We start from the raw sequence: 19031 nt of genomic DNA on the forward strand, positions 1-19031 counted from the left end.
TATATATACACAAACACACACACACATATATATGTATGTGTGTGCATGTGAGTGTGTGTGTATATATATATACACACATATATATATATATTTATATACACAAACATACTGTATGTATGAATATATATATATGTATATATATATATATATATATATATATATGTGCATATATATATATTAGAGATGCGCGGATAGGCAAATATTTCATCCGCAACCGCATCAGAAAGTCGTCAACCATCCGCAATCCACCCGATCTAACATTTGATCAGAACTGCATCCGCCCAGTATATCTAATATAGACGATGCAAGGCATTAGTGAGGCACCTGCCAACTACTCCGGTTTTCCCGTAATTCGTACGGTTTTCATCAACCTATTCCGGGTTACGGGTGCAGTGATAAAAAATACGTTTTTTCTTTAATTTAAAAAAAAAAGGGTGGAAACTACGCGAATTGCACCTTGTGCAGACAAGATTTTTCGATCGGACACGGAGGAATTAGCATGTAAAAGACCACTTTGGGACAAAAAAACACAAGTCTAATGCCGTTGCTAGCGATACAAGTGGAAAACTTTCAACGTTTTTCGTCGCCCAAACAGATTCTTTGGATGTGATAAATGCCGAAGTTTTATTTACGGAGGCAATAATTGAGCATGGACTTCCAATCGCACTGGCTGATCACATGGGACAGTTACATGTTTGTAATGCAACCTTTAAAAATCATTACGCGGTGATCGCGGTCCCAAAAATAAACTTTTCTTGCATGATAATGTCCAGAAAAATTCGCTTTATATTACTATAGAGTCCTTTTAACGAATGAGTTTGATGGTTTATCACAAACCTTAAATGAAAGAAGTCCTTTCTTCTCCTGCACCTGCATGTACTTTGGCCTTGCTTCCTGTGTGGTGCGCAATCCTGTCGGCTGTATTTCACAGCACGACATACTGTTAAAAGTGTTTATACTATTTATGCTTTCAAGTCCAAGTTGAAGAAATCTTGTTAAATGTTGACAGCATAACTACCAAAATACAGAAGTATGTCCTTAATATTTTTGCAGTGCTATTTCTGTTGAAAAGTTAAAATGATTACATTAGAGATGTGATGTGCCACTTTTCAAAGTGTCTGATGGCTTAAATTAATTTTCATTAATTTTTCATATTTTGAATTCTTTTGAAAGGCTTACAAAAAAACTACATTTGAATTGTAATTCCATGCTATTGACAGGACTATTAATTTTAATGAAGTTAGCTTACCATGTTTACAGTATGATAATTGTGATAGAAATGTGAATTTCGGGGGGTGGCGGGCAGGTAAGCTGCTTACCTGCTGCGCGTGACGCCGGCCGCGGCGAAGGCGGACGAGGCGGGGTGTCGGTGCGGTGGGCGCGGTACTGACCCTGGACATGCGTCGGGCCCTTCTCGCGGATCGCCTCAGCTACGGCTCCCGGTGGGGCCCTCTCGGGGGAAGGGGCCTCGGTCCCGGACACCGGCGAGGCGTCCCTTCTCCGCTCCGTAAAAGTGTCCATCTCTTTTCTTTTTTTTTCTTCTGTTGTGGCATATGCAGCAGGTGCCTGCTCGTTTTTCGTATGTGGGTAACAACATTTAACTATGTGTATATATTTCCGAATTGGTTTAACTGCCACCCGCAAAAAAAAAAAAAAAAAAAAATCTAATTGATCCGCCCGACCCGACCCGCACGCGGATAAAATCTTATTTTTTTAAATTTCATCCGCCCGATCCGCGGATAATCCGCGGACTCCGCGGTTGTGCCCGCAAACCGCGCATCTCTAATATATATATATATATATATATATATATATATATATATATATATATATATATATATATATATATATATATATGTATATATATATATATATATGTGTGTGTGTGTGTGTGTGTGTGTGCCTGTTTAATATGACTAATGGCGCCTGGGTCCAAGGTAGGAAGTATTGTGTGTGCGGTGCAGCGCTGCCAAAATCTCCCCCTTGTGAACCCGTCGCCATGGCAACAGGCCCATGCGGCGTAAGCCGCTCGTGTGTGCTTTCCAGCATGAGATGCTAAAGCTAGCTGATGACCTCCACCAGGGAGAGTGTTGGTTTATCCACACAAAGTTTTTTTTATCTACACAAAGTTTGTTTATCTACACAACGTTTGTTCATCTACACAAAGGTAGCGATCACTGCACATGTGTTGCTGGATTTACATGTGGGGCTTTAGTCGTAAAAGTGTGGTAGCGCGTAAATGTAGCTATAAACGTATATATCTGTGTTGTTAGCATCTACATATCTTTTTCCATTAGCATGCTAACTTCTTTAGCTAATTTTACACTTTTTTTTTTTTAGGGTTGATTTTGCAACCCCAGAGTCATATAACTTGGTATTTGGCTTATGCTAACTGTTAGCATGCTAACATTAACATGCTAATTTTACACTTTTTTTTTTTTTAGCTAATTTCTCAGCCGTACACCTTAGGGTCATGTCGCGTTCCACACGCTCACTGTTAGCATGCTAATGTTAGCATGCTAACCGTCTAATCCAGGGTCATGTGACTTGTTATGGTACTTGACATGCTAACTTTTTTAGTCAGTTCGACACTTTTTAGCTAATTTCTCAGCCGTAAACCTTAGAACCATATAATTTGGTTTGTGACATATGCTAACATGTTAATGTTAGCATGCTAACACCTTTTTTTGGTTAATTTTGCAACCGTTTACCCCAGAGTCATACAACTTGGAATTTGGCTTATGCTAACTGTTAGCATGCTAACCTTAACATGCTAACTTTTAGCTAATTTGACACTTTTTTTCGCTAATTTCTCAGCCGTACACCTTAGGGTCATGTCACATTTCACACGCTCACTGTTAACATGCTAATGTTAGCATGCTAACTTTTTAAATTAATTTTTCCATCGTCTAATCTAAGGTCATGTAACTTGGTACTTGTCAAATGCTAAGTGTTAGCATGCTAACTTTTTTGGCCAATTTTGCAGAGTCATATAACTTGGCACTTGACATATTCTAACTGTGAGCATGCTAACATTAACATGCTAACTTTTTTAGTTAGTTCGACACTTTTTAGCAAAATTCTTAGCCGTAAACCTCAGAATCATATCATTTGGTTCGTGACATATGCTAACACCTTTTTTTGGTTAATTTTGCAACCGCTTACTCATATAACTTGGTATTTGGCTTATGCTAACTGTTAGCATGCTAACCTTAACATGCTAACTTTTAGCTAATGTTACACTTTTTTTCCCTAGCAAATTTAACAACACCTTAGAGCCATATAACTTGGTACGTGACACATGTTAATTGTTAACACTTTCATGTTAGCATGCTAAGTTTTTTTAATGCTAATTTTGCAACTGTTGACCCTAGGGTCATATAACTGGGTACTTGCCATATGTCAACTGTTAGCATGCTAATGTTAACATGTTAGTATGCAAACATTAACATGCTAACATTTTTAGCTGATTTTTTTTTTAGCCTTATACTATAAAGTCATGCTCATTGTTAAAATGTTGACGTTAGCATGCACATTTTTTTCATAAATTTCGCAACCGTTTACCCCAGAGTCATGTACTGTAACTTGGTGGTAATTGACAAATGATAACTGTTAGCATGCTAACATTAACATGCTAACTTTTTAGCTACTGTTATACCTTTTTAGCAACATGCTAATTTTTTAGCTAATGTTATACCTTTTTAGCAAATTTTGCAACTATAACTTGGTACATGACACATAATAATAATAATAACAAATAATGTTTATGAATATATTGTACATATATACAGTAATGTATATGAAATACTGCATATGAATATACTGCACATACGTGCAGCTGGGATAGGCTCCAGCACCCCCCGCGATCCCATAAGGGACAAGCGGTAGAAAATGGATGAATGGGATTTACATACAGTAGTTAATTGTTTGTTGTGTTGGGATGTAAAATGATTCTTTATTGTTTCCTCCAAGTCGAAGGTTGAAAGACAAAGTAGCCTTTGAGCAACAACATGACATCAGGGGTGGGGGAGGGGTGGAGGATTAATGGATCAGCGGAACTCCCTCTTATATAAGTGTGTGTGTGTGTGCGTGTGTGTGTGTGTGTGTGTGTGTGTGTGTGTGTGTGTGTGTGTGTGTGTGTGTGTGTGTGTGTGTGTTCTGTCATTATTTCCGCTCTTATTTCTTAGTTCCACTTCCTGTTTTCTTGTGTTTTGATTTATTCTCACCTCAGATCTGAGTCTTCTTATGATCCTTGCTTTGTTTTTGCAATTGTTTGTTTATTGTTTATATTTTGTGCTGCTAGCTGCTACATGTCTGGTTTCTGTCACACCTGTGTTTACCCATTCAACATATCTTCACCTGCACATTACCTACTTTCTCTGCATAGTGTGGTCACGCTGGTGCTTTCTGCCGTTACCCATTAAACATATCTTCACCCGCACATTACCTATCTTCTCTGCATAGTGTGGTCACGCTGGTGCTTTCTGCCTTTACCCATTCAACATATTTTCACCCGCACATTACCTACTTTCTCTGCATAGTGTGGTCACGCTGGTGCTTTCTGCCTTTACCCATTCAACATATTTTCACCCGCACATTACCTACTTTCTCTGCATAGTGTGGTCACGCTGGTGCATGCTTTCTGTCTTTACCCATTCAATATATCTTCACCCGCACATTACCTACTTTCTCTGCATAGTGTCGTCACGCTGGTGCTTTCTGCCTTTACCCATTCAACAAATCTTCACCCACACATTACCTACTTTCTCTGCATAGTGTGGTCACACTGGTGCTTTCTGCCTTTACCCAGTCAACATGTCTTTACCTGCACATTGCCTACCTTCTCTGCATCCTGGAGTCAAACTGGTGCTTTCTTCTGTCACCCAGTCAACATATCTTCACCTAGACATTACGTACCTTCCCTGCATCCTGGAATCATGGTAATACTTCCTGCCTTTACCCATTCAACATATCTTTACCTGCACATTACCTACCTTTTCTGCATCTTGGGGTCACACCGGTGTTTCCTACCTGTACCCATTTAACATATCTTTACCTGTACATTACTTACCTTCTCTGCATCCTCGGGTCATGCTGGTGCTTCCTGCCTTTACCCATTCAAAATATTTTTACCCGCACATTACTTACTTTCTCTGCATCGTGGGGTCACACTGATGTTTCCTGCTTTCACCCATTTAACATATCTTTACCTGCACATTACCTACCTTCCCTGCATCCTGGAGTCATGCTGATACTTCCTGCCTTTACCCATTCAACATATCTCTACCTGCACATTACCTACCTTTTCTGCATCCTGGGGTCACACTGGTGTTTCCTGCCTCTAGCCATTCAACATATCTTTACCTGCACATTACCTACCTTTTCTGCATCCTGGGGCCACACTGGTGCTTCCTGCCTTTACCCATTCAAAATATTTTTACCCGCACATTACCTACTTTCTCTGCATCGTGGGGTCACGCTGATGTTTCCTGCTTTCACCCATTTAACATATCTTTACCTGCACATTATCTACCTTCTCTGCATAGTGTAGTCACGCTGGTGCTTCCTGCCTTTACCCATTCCACATATCTTTACCTGCACATTACCTACTTTTTCTGCATTGTGTGGTCACACTGGTACTTCCTGCCTTTACCCATTCAACATATCTTTACCTGCACATTGCCTACCTTTTCTGCATCCTGGGGTCAAACTGGTTCTTCCTTCTTTCACCCATTCAACATATCTTTGCCTGCACATTACGTACCTTCCCTGTATCCTGTGATCACACTGGTGCTTCTTTCTTTCACCCATACAACATATCTTGACCTGCACATTACCTACCTTCTCTGCATAGTAAGGTCACGCTGGTGCTTCCTGCCTTTACCCATTCAACATATCTTCACCCGCACATTACCTACCTTCTCTGCATTGTGTGGTCAGACTGATGCTTCCTGCCTTTACCCATTCAACATACTTTTACCTGCACATTACCTACCTTCTCTGCATCCTAGGGTAAAGCGGTGACACCTCTATTTATTTATATTTTTGTATTTTCACAGTCCATTTGCTATAAAATAGTTTAAAAAAAAAAATGATATACACGTTTGTACATGAACATTTAAACAATAGACATGTGTATCATATCCTACCTGTTAGGCTTTGATTGCAGTTTTGATGACCTCACTGCATGTTTTCCATTCATTTCTGCTGCATAAACTAAGGAATAGTATTTTATTTCTATTTTCTAAAGTTTATTTGTTTATTTGATGCTTAATCTGCCTCTAACATGATAATGTGATTACTGACGTGAGTTCAGCCCTCCTAATAAAATAGAATATAGTGTATGTACAGAATAGAAGGAGGTTGATATCTATGTATATATTTGTATTGGAAGTTAAAAACAAACATGTGTATTAGAAGTTAAAAACAAACGTGTATTAGAAGCTAAAAACAAACATGTGTATTAGAAGTGAAAAACAAACATGTGTATTAGAAGTTAAAAACAAACATGTGTATTAGAAGTGAAAAACAAACATGTGTATTAGAAGTGAAAAACAAACATGTGTATTAGAAGTTAAAAACAAACATGTGTATTAGATGTGAAAAACAAACATGTGTATTTGAAGTGAAAAACAAACATGTGTATTAGAAGTTAAAAACAAACGTGTATTCGAAGTGAAAAACAAACATGTGTATTAGAAGTGAAAAACAAACGTGTATTAGAAGTGAAAAACAAACGTGTATTAGAAGTGAAAAACAAACATGTGTATTAGAAGTGAAAAACAAACATGTGTATTAGAAGTTTAAAACAAACGTGTGTATTAGAAGTGAAAAACAAACATGTGTATTAGAAGTTAAAAACAAACGTGTGTATTAGAAGTGAAAAACAAACATGTGTATTAGAAGTTAAAACAAACATGTGTATTAGAAGTGAAAAACAAACATGTGTATTAGAAGTGAAAAACAAACATGTGTATTAGATGTGAAAAACAAACATGTGTATTTGAAGTGAAAAACAAACATGTGTATTAGAAGTTAAAAACAAACGTGTATTAGAAGTTAAAAACAAACGTGTATTCGAAGTGAAAAACAAACATGTGTATTAGAAGTGAAAAACAAACGTGTATTAGAAGTGAAAAACAAACGTGTATTAGAAGTGAAAAACAAACATGTGTATTAGAAGTGAAAAACAAACATGTGTATTAGAAGTTTAAAACAAACGTGTGTATTAGAAGTGAAAAACAAACATGTGTATTAGAAGTTAAAAACAAACGTGTGTATTAGAAGTGAAATACAAACATGTGTATTAGAAGTTAAAACAAACATGTGTATTAGAAATTAAAAACAAACATGTGTATTAGAAGTGAAAAACAAACATGTGTATTAGAAGTGAAAAACAAACATGTGTATTAGAAGTGAAAAACAAACATGTGTATTAGAAGTTTAAAACAAACGTGTGTATTAGAAGTGAAAAACAAACATGTGTATTAGAAGTTAAAAACAAACGTGTGTATTAGAAGTGAAAAACAAACATGTGTATTAGAAGTTAAAACAAACATGTGTATTAGAAATTAAAAACAAACATGTGTATTAGAAGTGAAAAACAAACATGTGTATTAGAAGTGAAAAACAAACATGTGTATTAGAAGTGAAAAACAAACATGTGTATTAGAAGTTAAAAACAAACATGTGTATTAGAAGTGAAAAACAAACATGTGTATTAGAAGTTAAAAACAAACATGTGTATTAGAAGTGAAAAACAAACATGTGTATTAGAAGTGAAAAACAAACTTGTGTATTAGAAGTTAAAAACAAACATGTGTATTAGAAGTGAAAAACAAACATGTGTATTAGAAGTTAAAAACAAACATGTGTATTAGAAGTTACAAACAAACATGTGTATGTCAGGCTTGGACGAAGGAAGGGACTCAGATGCAGAGAGGTGATTCCAAATAAAGCTTTTATTTTTGAAATACTCTTTAAGCCTCCAGAGCCGAGTAAATTCAGTTACTATGAATTACAAAAATACTATTGACAAAATGTTCCAAAAGGGAAAAACCGAAAATCACTCCAAAAAAAGGAGGAATACAAAAATAAGGACGATATAATTAGCACCGTATCTGTTATCAAAAACTTTAACAAAAAACGCTCCAAACAGGAGGAAGAAAATAAAGACTATAAAACTTAACTACTCTAATCAATGTAAACAAAAAAATCACTCAACAAACTTTGAGGAAAAAATCTTTAAGGAAAAATAATAACTCACCACTGCGGTAGAAAAAGGTAGGATAACAAAAGTCGCTCTGAGGGAGGAAAAAAGTCAATTCAAAATTACAGCGTGGGATATTCTGGGAGCAAGGACGTAGACGTGAGACAAGGCAAGGCATGGACATGAACAGGGACATGGAACGCAAGACAGGCACGAAAGCTCGAGACAATCTGGCACAGAACAAGAGGAGGTTTGGGCTTATAAAGAACATGAGGGTAATGGGAAACAGGTGGAAACAATCAAGGGTCAGGAATGACGTCAGACTGGTGACACAAGAGGAAGGACCCTTGATCTGAAACAAGAGGAGTTGCTTTTCAAAATAAAACATGTAAATCACAAGACAGAAAAAAACAAGACAAGACTTCCCTCACCGCGGTGTGACAGTGTATTAGAAGTTAAAAACAAACATGTGTATTAGAAGTTAAAAACAAACATGTGTATTAGAAGTTAAAAACAAACATGTGTATTAGAAGTTAAAAACAAACATGTGTATTAGACGTTAAAAACAAACGTGTATTAGAAGTGAAAAACAAACATGTGTATTAGAAGTTAAAAACAAACATGTGTATTAGAAGTTAAAAACAAACATGTGTATTAGAAGTTAAAAACAAACGTGTATTAGACGTTAAAAACAAACGTGTATTAGAAGTGAAAAACAAACATGTGTATTAGAAGTTAAAAACAAACATGTGTATTAGACGTTAAAAACAAACGTGTATTAGAAGTGAAAAACAAACATGTGTATTAGAAGTTAAAAACAAACATGTGTATTAGAAGTGAAAAACAAACATGTGTATTAGAAGTGAAGAACAAACGTGTATTAGAAGTTAAAAACAAACGTGTATTAGAAGTGAAAAACAAACATGTGTATTAGAAGTTAAAAACAAACATGTGTATTAGAAGTGAAAAACAAACATGTGTATTAGAAGTGAAGAACAAACGTGTATTAGAAGTTAAAAACAAACGTGTATTAGAAGTTAAAAACAAACATGTGTATTAGAAGTAAAAAACAAACATGTGTATTTGAAGTGAAAAACAAACATGTGTATTAGAAGTGAAAAACAAACGTGTATTAGAAGTGAAAAACAAACATGTGTATTAGAAGTGAAAAACAAACATGTGTATTAGAAGTGAAAAACAAACATGTGTATTAGAAGTTAAAAACAAACATGTGTATTAGAAGTGAAAAACAAACGTGTATTAGAAGTTAAAAACAAACATGTGTATTAGAAGTTAAAAACAAGCATGTGTATTAGAAGTGAAAAACAAACATGCGTATTTGAAGTGAAAAACAAACATGTGTATTAAAAGTGAAAAACAAACATGTGTATTAGAAGTTAAAAACAAACATGTGTATGAGAAGTTAAAAACAGACGTGTATTAGAAGTGAAAAACTAACGTGTATTAGAAGTGAAAAACAAACATGTGTATTAAAAGTTAAAAACAAACATGTGTATTAGAAGTGAAAAACAAACATGTGTATTAGAAGTTAAAAACAAACTTGTATTAGAAGTTAAAAACAAACATGTGTATTCGAAGTGAAAAACAAACATGTGTATTAGAAGTGAAAAACAAACGTGTATTAGAAGTGAAAAACAAACGTGTATTAGAAGTGAAAAACAAACGTGTATTAGAAGTGAAAAACAAACATGTGTATTAGAAGTTAAAAACAAACGTGTGTATTAGAAGTAAAAAACAAACATGTGTATTAGAAGTTAAAAACAAACATGTGTATTAGAAATTAAAAACAAACATGTGTATTAGAAGTGAAAAACAAACATGTGTATTAGAAGTGAAAAACAAACATGTGTATTAGAAGTGAAAAACAAACATGTGTATTAGAAGTGAAAAACAAACATGTGTATTAGAAGTGAAAAACAAACATGTGTATTAGAAGTTAAAAACAAACATGTGTATTAGAAGTGAAAAACAAACATGTGTATTAGAAGTGAAAAACAAACATGTGTATTAGAAGTTAAAAACAAACATGTGTATTAGAAGTTAAAAACAAACATGTCTATTAGAAGTTAAAAACAAACTTGTATTAGAAGTTAAAAACAAACATGTGTATTCGAAGTGAAAAACAAACATGTGTATTAGAAGTGAAAAACAAACGTGTATTAGAAGTGAAAAACAAACGTGTATTAGAAGTGAAAAACAAACGTGTATTAGAAGTGAAAAACAAACATGTGTATTAGAAGTTAAAAACAAACGTGTGTATTAGAAGTAAAAAACAAACATGTGTATTAGAAGTTAAAAACAAACATGTGTATTAGAAATTAAAAACAAACATGTGTATTAGAAGTGAAAAACAAACATGTGTATTAGAAGTGAAAAACAAACATGTGTATTAGAAGTGAAAAACAAACATGTGTATTAGAAGTGAAAAACAAACATGTGTATTAGAAGTGAAAAACAAACATGTGTATTAGAAGTTAAAAACAAACATGTGTATTAGAAGTGAAAAACAAACATGTGTATTAGAAGTGAAAAACAAACATGTGTATTAGAAGTTAAAAACAAACATGTCTATTAGAAGTTAAAAACAAACATGTGTATTAGAAGTTAAAAACAAACATGTCTATTAGAAGTTAAAAACAAACATGCGTCTTAGAAGTGAAATACAAACATGTGTATTAGAAGTTAAAAACAAACATGTGTATTTGAAGTGAAAAACAAACATGTGTATTCCATCCATCCATCCATCTTCCTCCGCTTATCCGAGGTCGGGTCGCGGGGGCAGCAGCCTAAGCAGGGAAGCCCAGACTTCCCTCTCCCCAGCCACTTCGTCCAGCTCCTCCCGGGGGATCCCGAGGCGTTCCCAGGCCAGCCGGGAGACATAGTCTTCCCAACGTGTCCTGGGTCTTCCTCGTGGCCTCCTACCGGTCGGACATGCCCTAAACACCTCCTTAGGGAGGCGCTCGGGTGGCATCCTGACCAGATGCCCGAACCACCTCATCTGGCTCCTCTCGATGTGGAGGAGCAGCGGCTTTACTTTAAGCTCCCCCCGGATGACTGAGCTTCTCACCCTATCTCTAAGGGAGAGCCCCGCCACCCAGCGGAGGAAACTCATTTCGGCCGCTTGTACCCGTGATTTTGTCCTTTCGGTCATAACCCAAAGCTCATGACCATAGGTGAGGATGGGAACGTAGATCGACCGGTAAATTGAGAGCCTTGCCTTCCGGCTCAGCTCCTTCTTCACCACAACGGATCGATACAGCGTCCGCATTACTGAAGACGCCGCACCGATCCGCCTGTCGATCTCACGATCCACTCTTCCCTCACTCGTGAACAAGACTCCGAGGTACTTGAACTCCTCCACTTGGGGCAAGATCTCCTCCCCAACCCGGAGATGGCACTCCACCCTTTTCCGGGCGAGAACCATGGATTCGGACTTGGAGGTGCTGATTCTCATCCCAGTCGCTTCACACTCAGCTGCGAACCGATCCAGTGAGAGCTGAAGATCCTGGCCAGATGAAGCCATCAGGACCAAATCATCTGCAAAAAGCAGAGACCTAATCCTGCAGCCACCAAACCGGATCCCCTCAACGCCTTGACTCCGCCTAGAAATTCTGTCCATAAAAGTTATGAACAGAATCGGTGACAAAGGGCAGCCTTGGCGGAGTCCAACCCTCACCGGAAACGTGTCCGACTTACTGCCGGCAATGCGAACCAAGCTCTGACACTGATCATACAGGGAGCGGACCGCCACAATCAGACAGTCCGAAACCCCATACTCTCTGAGCACTCCCCACAGGACTTCCCGAGGGACACGGTCGAATGCCTTCTCCAAGTCCACAAAGCACATGTAGACTGGTTGGGCAAACTCCCATGCACCCTCAAGGACCCTGCCGAGAGTATAGAGCTGGTCCACAGTTCCACGACCAGGACGAAAACCACACTGTTCCTCCTGAATCCGAGGTTCGACTATCCGGCGTAGCCTCCTCTCCAGTACACCTGAATAGACCTTACCGGGAAGGCTGAGGAGTGTGATCCCACGATAGTTAGAACACACCCTCCGGTTCCCCTTTTTAAAGAGAGGAACCACCACCCCGGTCTGCCAATCCAGAGGTACCGCCCCCGATGTCCACGCGATGCTGCAGAGTCTTGTCAACCAAGACAGCCCTACAGCATCCAGAGCCTTAAGGAACTCCGGGCGGATCTCATCCACCCCCGGGGCCTTGCCACCGAGGAGCTTTTTAACTACCTCAGCAACCTCATCCCCAGAAATAGGAGAGCCCACCACAGATTCCCCAGGCACTGCTTCCTCATAGGAAGACGTGTTGGTGGGATTGAGGAGGTCTTCGAAGTATTCCCTCCACCGATCCACAACTTCCGCAGTCGAGGTCAGCAGAACACCATCCGCACCATACACGGTGTTGGTAGTGCACTGCTTCCCCTTCCTGAGGCGGCGGATGGTGGTCCAGAATCGCTTCGAAGCCGTCCGGAAGTCGTTTTCCATGGCTTCCCCGAACTCCTCCCATGTCCGAGTTTTTGCCTCCGCGACCGCTGAAGCCGCACACCGCTTGGCCTGTCGGTACCTGTCCGCTGCCTCAGGAGTCCCATGAGCCAAAAGAACCCGATAGGACTCCTTCTTCAGCTTGACGGCATCCCTCACCGCCGGTGTCCACCAACGGGTTCTAGGATTACCGCCACGACAGGCACCAACTACCTTGCGGCCACAGCTCCAATCAGCCGCCTCGACAATAGAGGTGCGGAACATGGTCCACTCGGACTCAATGTCCAGCACCTCCCTCGTGACATGTTCAAAGTTCTTCCGGAGGTGGGAATTGAAACTCTCTCTGACAGGAGACTCTGCCAGACGTTCCCAGCAAACCCTCACAATGCGTTTGGGCCTGCCAGGTCTGTCCGGTATCCTCCCCCACCATCGCAGCCAACTCACCACCAGGTGGTGATCGGTAGAAAGCTCCGCCCCTCTCTTCACCCGAGTGTCCAAAACATGAGGCCGCAAATCCGATGACACAACTACAAAGTCGATCATAGAACTGCGGCCTAGGGTGTCCTGGTGCCAAGTGCACATATGGACACCCTTATGCTTGAACATGGTGTTCGTTATGGACAATCCGTGACGGGCACAAAAGTCCAATAACAAAACACCACTTGGGTTCAGATCCGGGCGGCCATTCTTCCCAATCACGCCTCTCCAGGTTTCACTGTCGTTGCCAATATGAGCGTTGAAGTCCCCCAGTAGAACGAGGGAATCACCCGGGGGAGCACTCTCAAGTACTCCCTCGAGTGAATCCAAAAAGGGTGGGTACTCTGAGCTGCTGTTTGGCGCGTAAGCGCAAACAACAGTCAGGACCCGTCCCCCCACCCGAAGGCGGAGGGAAGCTACCCTCTCGTCCACCGGGTTGAACTCCAACATGCAGTCTCTGAGCCAGGGGGCAACAAGAATTGCCACCCCAGCCCGTCGCCTCTCACTGCTGGCAACGCCAGAGTGGAAGAGAGTCCAGCCCCTCTCGAGAGAACTGGTTCCAGAGCCCTTGCTGTGCGTCGAGGTGAGTCCGACTATATCCAACCGGAACTTCTCTACCTCGCGCACTAGCTCAGGCTCCTTCCCCCCCAGCGAGGTGACGTTCCACGTCCCAAGAGCTAGCTTCTGTAGCCGAGGATCGGACCGCCAAGTGCCCTGCCTTCGGCTACCGCCCAGCTCACATTGCACCCGACCTCTATGGCCCCTGCTATGGGTGGTGAGCCCATTGGAGGGGGGACCCACGTTGCCTCTTCGGGCTGTGCCCGGCCGGGCCCCATGGGGACAGGCCCGGCCACCAGGCGCTCGCCATCGTGCCCCAACTCCGGGCCTGGCTCCGGTGGGGGGCCCCGGTGACCCGCGTCCGGGCGAGGGAAATCTGAGTCTCGGTTCTTGCATTTCCATAGAAGTCTTCGAGCTGCTCTTTGTCTGATCCCTCACCTAGGACCTGTTTGTCTTGGGAGACCCTACCAGGGGGCATGGAAGCCCCCGGACAACATAGCTCCTAGGATCATTGGGACACGCAAACTCCTCTACCACGTTAAGGTGGCAGCTCAGAGAGGAGAACATGTGTATTAGAAGTGAAAAGTGTTTGTTTTTCACTTCTAACATGTGTATTAGAAGTGAAAAGTGTTTGTTTTTCACTTCTAACATGTGTATTAGAAGTGAAAAACAAACATGTGTATTAGAAGTTAAAAACAAACATGTGTATGAGAAGTTAAAAACAAACATGTGTATTAGAAGTGAAAAACTAACGTGTATTAGAAGTGAAAAACAAACATGTGTATTAAAAGTTAAAAACAAACATGTGTATTAGAAGTGAAAAACCAACATGTGTATTAGAAGTTAAAAACAAACTTGTATTAGAAGTAAAAAAAAAACATGTGTATTCGAAGTGAAAAACAAACATGTGTATTAGAAGTGAAAAACAAACGTGTATTAGAAGTGAAAAACAAACGTGTATTAGAAGTTACAAACAAACATGTGTATTAGAAGTTAAAAACAAACGTGTGTATTAGAAGTGAAAAACAAACATGTGTATTAGAAGTTAAAAACAAATGTGTGTATTCGAAGTGAAAAACAAACATGTGTATTAGAAGTGGAAAAACAAACATGTGTATTAGAAATTAAAAACAAACATGTGTATTAGAAGTTAAAAACAAACATGTGTATTAGAAGTTAAAAACAAACATGCGTCTTAGAAGTGAAATACAAACATGTCTATTAGAAGTTAAAAACAAACATGTATATTAGAAGTGAAAAACAAACGTGTATTAGAAGTGAAAAACAAACATGTGTATTAGAAGTTAAAAACAAACATGTGTATTAGAAGTTAAAAACAAACATGCGTCTTAGAAGTGAAATACAAACATGTTTATTAGAAGTTAAAAACAAACATGTATATTAGAAGTGAAAAACAAACGTGTATTAGAAGTGAAAAACAAACATGTGTATTAGAAGTGAAAAACAAACGTGTATTAGAAGTGAAAAACAAACGTGTATTAGAAGTTACAAACAAACGTGTATTAGAAGTTACAAACAAACATGTGTATTAGAAGTTAAAAACAAATGTGTGTATTCGAAGTGAAAAACAAACATGTGTATTAGAAGTTAAAAACAAACATGTGTATTAGAAGTGGAAAAACAAACATGTGTATTAGAAGTTAAAAACAAACATGTGTATTAGAAGTTAAAAACAAACATGTGTATTAGAAGTTAAAAACAAACATGTGTATAAGAAGTTAAAAACAAACATGTGTCTTAGAAATGAAAAACAAACATGTGTATTAGAAGTTAAAAACAAACGTGTATTAGAAGTTAAAAACAAACATGTGTATTAGAAGTTAAAAACAAACATGTGTATTAGAAGTGAAAAACAAACATGTGTATTAGAAGTTAAAAACAAATGTGTATTAGAAGTTAAAAACAAACATGTGTATTAGAAGTTAAAAACAAACATGTGTATTAGAAGTGGAAAAACAAACATGTGTATTAGAAGTTAAAAACAAACGTGTATTAGAAGTGAAAAACAAACATGTTTATTAGAAGTTAAAAACAAACATGTGTATTAGAAGTGAAAAACAAACATGTGTATTAGAAGTTAAAAACAAACATGTGTATTAGAAGTTACAAACAAACGTGGGTATTAGAAGTGAAAAACAAACATGTGTATTAGAAGTTAAAAACAAACATGTGTATTAGAAGTGAAAAACAAACACGTGTATTCGAAGTTAAAAACAAACATGTGTATTAGAAGTGAAAAACAAACATGTGTATTAGAAGTTAAAAACAAATGTGTATTAAAAGTGAAAAACAAACATGTGTATTAGAAGTCAAAAACAAACATGTGTATTAGAAGTCAAAAACAAACATGTGTATTAGAAGTGAAAAACAAACATGTATATTAAAGTTAAAAACAAACATGTGTATTAGAAGTGAAAAACAAACATGTGTATTAGAAATGAAAAGCAAACATGTGTATTAGAAGTGAAAAACAAACATGTGTATTAGAAGTTAAAAACAAATGTGTATTAAAAGTGAAAAACAAACATGTGTATTAGAAGTCAAAAACAAACATGTATATTAAAGTTAAAAACAAACATGTGTATTAGAAGTGAAAAACAAACATGTGTATTAGAAGTGAAAAGCAAACATGTGTATTAGAAGTGAAAAACAAACATGTGTGTGAGAGAAAAGCAGACAATGAGTGTTTCCTGTGTCAGAGTGGGTGTGGACTCCCAGGAGGACCAGCAGCCCTCTGCAGACACCTTCCACGTCCTTCAGGAGGTGAGAATATACCTTCTTCTTCCTCCTCCTCCTCCTCCCCCTTCTTCTTCTTCTTCTCTTTCTTCTTCTTCTTCTCTTTCTTCTTCTTCTCCTCCTCCTCCTTCTTCTTTTCCTTCTTCTCCTTCTTCTCCTTCTTCTTCTTCTACTTCTCATTCTCCTTCTTCTTCTCCTTCTCATTCTCCTTCTTCTTCTTTTTCTCCTTCTTCTTCTTCTTCTTTTTCTCCTTCTTCTCTTCTCCTTCTTCTTTTTATTCTTCTTCTTCTTCTTCTTCTTCTTCTTCTTCTTCTCCTTTTTATTTTTCTTCTTCTACTTCTCCTTCTTCTTCTTCTTCTACTTCTTCTTCTTTTCCTCCTCCTTCTTCTTTTATTCCTCTTCTGTTTTTCTTGCCTTCTTCTTCTTCTTACTATTCTTTTCCTCCTCCTCCTTGTCCTCCTTCTTCTTTTTCTCCTCCTCTTCTTTTTTCTTCTTCTTCTTCATTTTTCTCCCCCTCCTCCTTCCTCTTCTTCTCCTTTCTTCTTTTCCTTCTCCTCCTTTATCTTCTTTTTCCTCTTCTTCTTTTTCTTACTTTTCTTCTTCTTCTTCTTCTTTTTCTTCTTCTTCTTCTTCTCCTTCTCCTCCTTCTTTTCATTCTTTTCCTTCTTTTCCTTCTTCTTCTTCTTCTTCTTCTTCTCCTTCTCCTTCTCCTTCTCCTTCTCCTTCTCCTTCTCCTTCTCCTTCTCCTCCTCCTCCTCCTTATCCTCCTGCTTCTTCTTTTTCTTTTTTTTTCTCCTCCTCCTCTTTCTTCTTCTTCTTCTTTTTCTTCTTCTTTCTTTCCTTCTTTTTCTTCTTCTTCTTCTTCTTCTCCTCCTCCTTCTCCTTCTTCTTCTTTTTCTTCTTCTTCTTCTCCTCCTTTTTCTTCTTCTTCTCCTTCTTCTTCTTCTTCTTCTCATTCTTCTTCTCGTCCTTCTCCTTCTTCTTCTTCTTCTTCTTCTTCTTCTTCTTCTTCTTCTTCTCCTCCTCTTCCTTCTCCTTCTCCTGCTCCTTCTCATTCTCATTCTCATTCTTCTTCTTTTTCTCCTTCTTCTTCTTCTTCTTTTTCTCTTTCTTCTTCTCCTTCTTCTTCTCCTCCTCCTCCTCCTTCTTCTTCTCCTTCTTCTTCTTCTCCTTCTCCTTCTTCTTCTTCTTCTTCTTTTTATTTTTCTTCTTCTACTTCTTCTTCTTCTTTTTATTTTTCTTCTTCTCCTTCTTTTTATTTTTCTTCTTCTACTTCTCCTTCTCCTTCTTCTTCTTCTTATTTTCCTCCTCCTTCTTCTTTTTATTCCTCTTCTGTTTTTCTCACCTTCTTCTTCTTATTACTATTCTTTTCCTCCTCCTCCTTGTCCTTCTTCTTCTTTTTCTCCTCCTCTTATTCTTCTTCTTCTTCTTCTTCTTCATTTTTCTCCTCCTCCTCCTTCCTCCTCCTTCCTCTTCTTCTCCTTTCTTCTTTTCCTTCTCCTCCTTATTCTTCTTCTTCCTCTTCTTTTTATCCTCCTCCTCCTTTCTTCTTCTTCTTCTTCTTCTTCTTCTTTGTCTTCTTCTTCTTTTTTTATTTTCCTTCTTCTCTTTTGTTCTTCTCCTTATTTTCTTTTTATTCTTCTTCTCCTTGTTCTTCTTCTTCTCCTCCTCTTTCTTCTTCTTTTTATTTTCCTTCTGCTTCTCCTTCTCCTCGGCTTTCTTTTTCTCCTGCTTCCTCTTCTTCTTCTTATTCTCTTTCTCTTTCTTTTTTTCTTCTCCTTTTCCTCTTCCTCCTCTTCTTTCTTATTTTTCTTCTTTTCCTTCTGCTTCTCCTCCTCTGCTTTCTTTTTGTCTTCTTCTCCTTCTTCTTCCTCTTCTTCTTCTTCTTCTTCTCCTACTCTTTCTTTTTTTCTCCTTTTCCTCCTCCTCTTTCTTCTTCTTCTTCTGCCATTCCAACATGTCTGCGTCTGCAAAAAGTCAGCAGGAAGAAGAAGACATCAAATAGTTCCTTTTGTCCAAAAGCCAAAATGGAGGCCAGGCGAGGTGTCGCCTTTCAGAGTGACTTCATTTGTCTCCTTCTTCTCGTGAGGAATGTTCTCGTCTTGTCGCTGCCTGCTCTTTGAAACTCATCTAAATATAATAAAGCTAATATTTGCAAAGTATCCATACAGTAGTAGTAATACATCAAAAACACAATCACCATCAATGAACAGGATTTTTACAAAGTAGGAAGATGAACAAAATTTAATTTAATCTTCTCTCTGAATTATTTATTTTCATTTATTTATTACTTGACTAATTAATTCATTTTTTATGTTAACTTATGTTTGTAAAAAAAAATGTCATAAAAATGTGTGGGATTGATAGCCATGAAAGTATTACTCAGCTGCTATATTGACTATTTATCATTTTACATCAATTTCTGATGATATTTTGTAAATATATAATCAATTAAAAAAATTATTTCAATAAAAAATGTAACATCAAAAATAGCAAATATTAGCAAAATAT

The 19031-nt window shown here is 38.0% G+C and overlaps 1 protein-coding gene across 1 annotated transcript in view; it reads left to right on the top strand.

The window, feature by feature from the left end:
• slc9a7 (solute carrier family 9 member 7) overlaps positions 1–19031 on the top strand; it is a 118818-nt gene that overhangs the window by 78578 nt on the left and 21209 nt on the right. The window contains exon 13 of the mRNA XM_061977557.2: positions 16484–16547. Coding sequence (XP_061833541.2) covers positions 16484–16547 — 64 coding nt within the window. The remainder of the gene's footprint in view (positions 1–16483; positions 16548–19031) is intronic.

Source organism: Nerophis lumbriciformis, linkage group LG18 (genome assembly GCF_033978685.3).
Source record: "Nerophis lumbriciformis linkage group LG18, RoL_Nlum_v2.1, whole genome shotgun sequence".
Taxonomy (NCBI): domain Eukaryota; kingdom Metazoa; phylum Chordata; class Actinopteri; order Syngnathiformes; family Syngnathidae; genus Nerophis; species Nerophis lumbriciformis.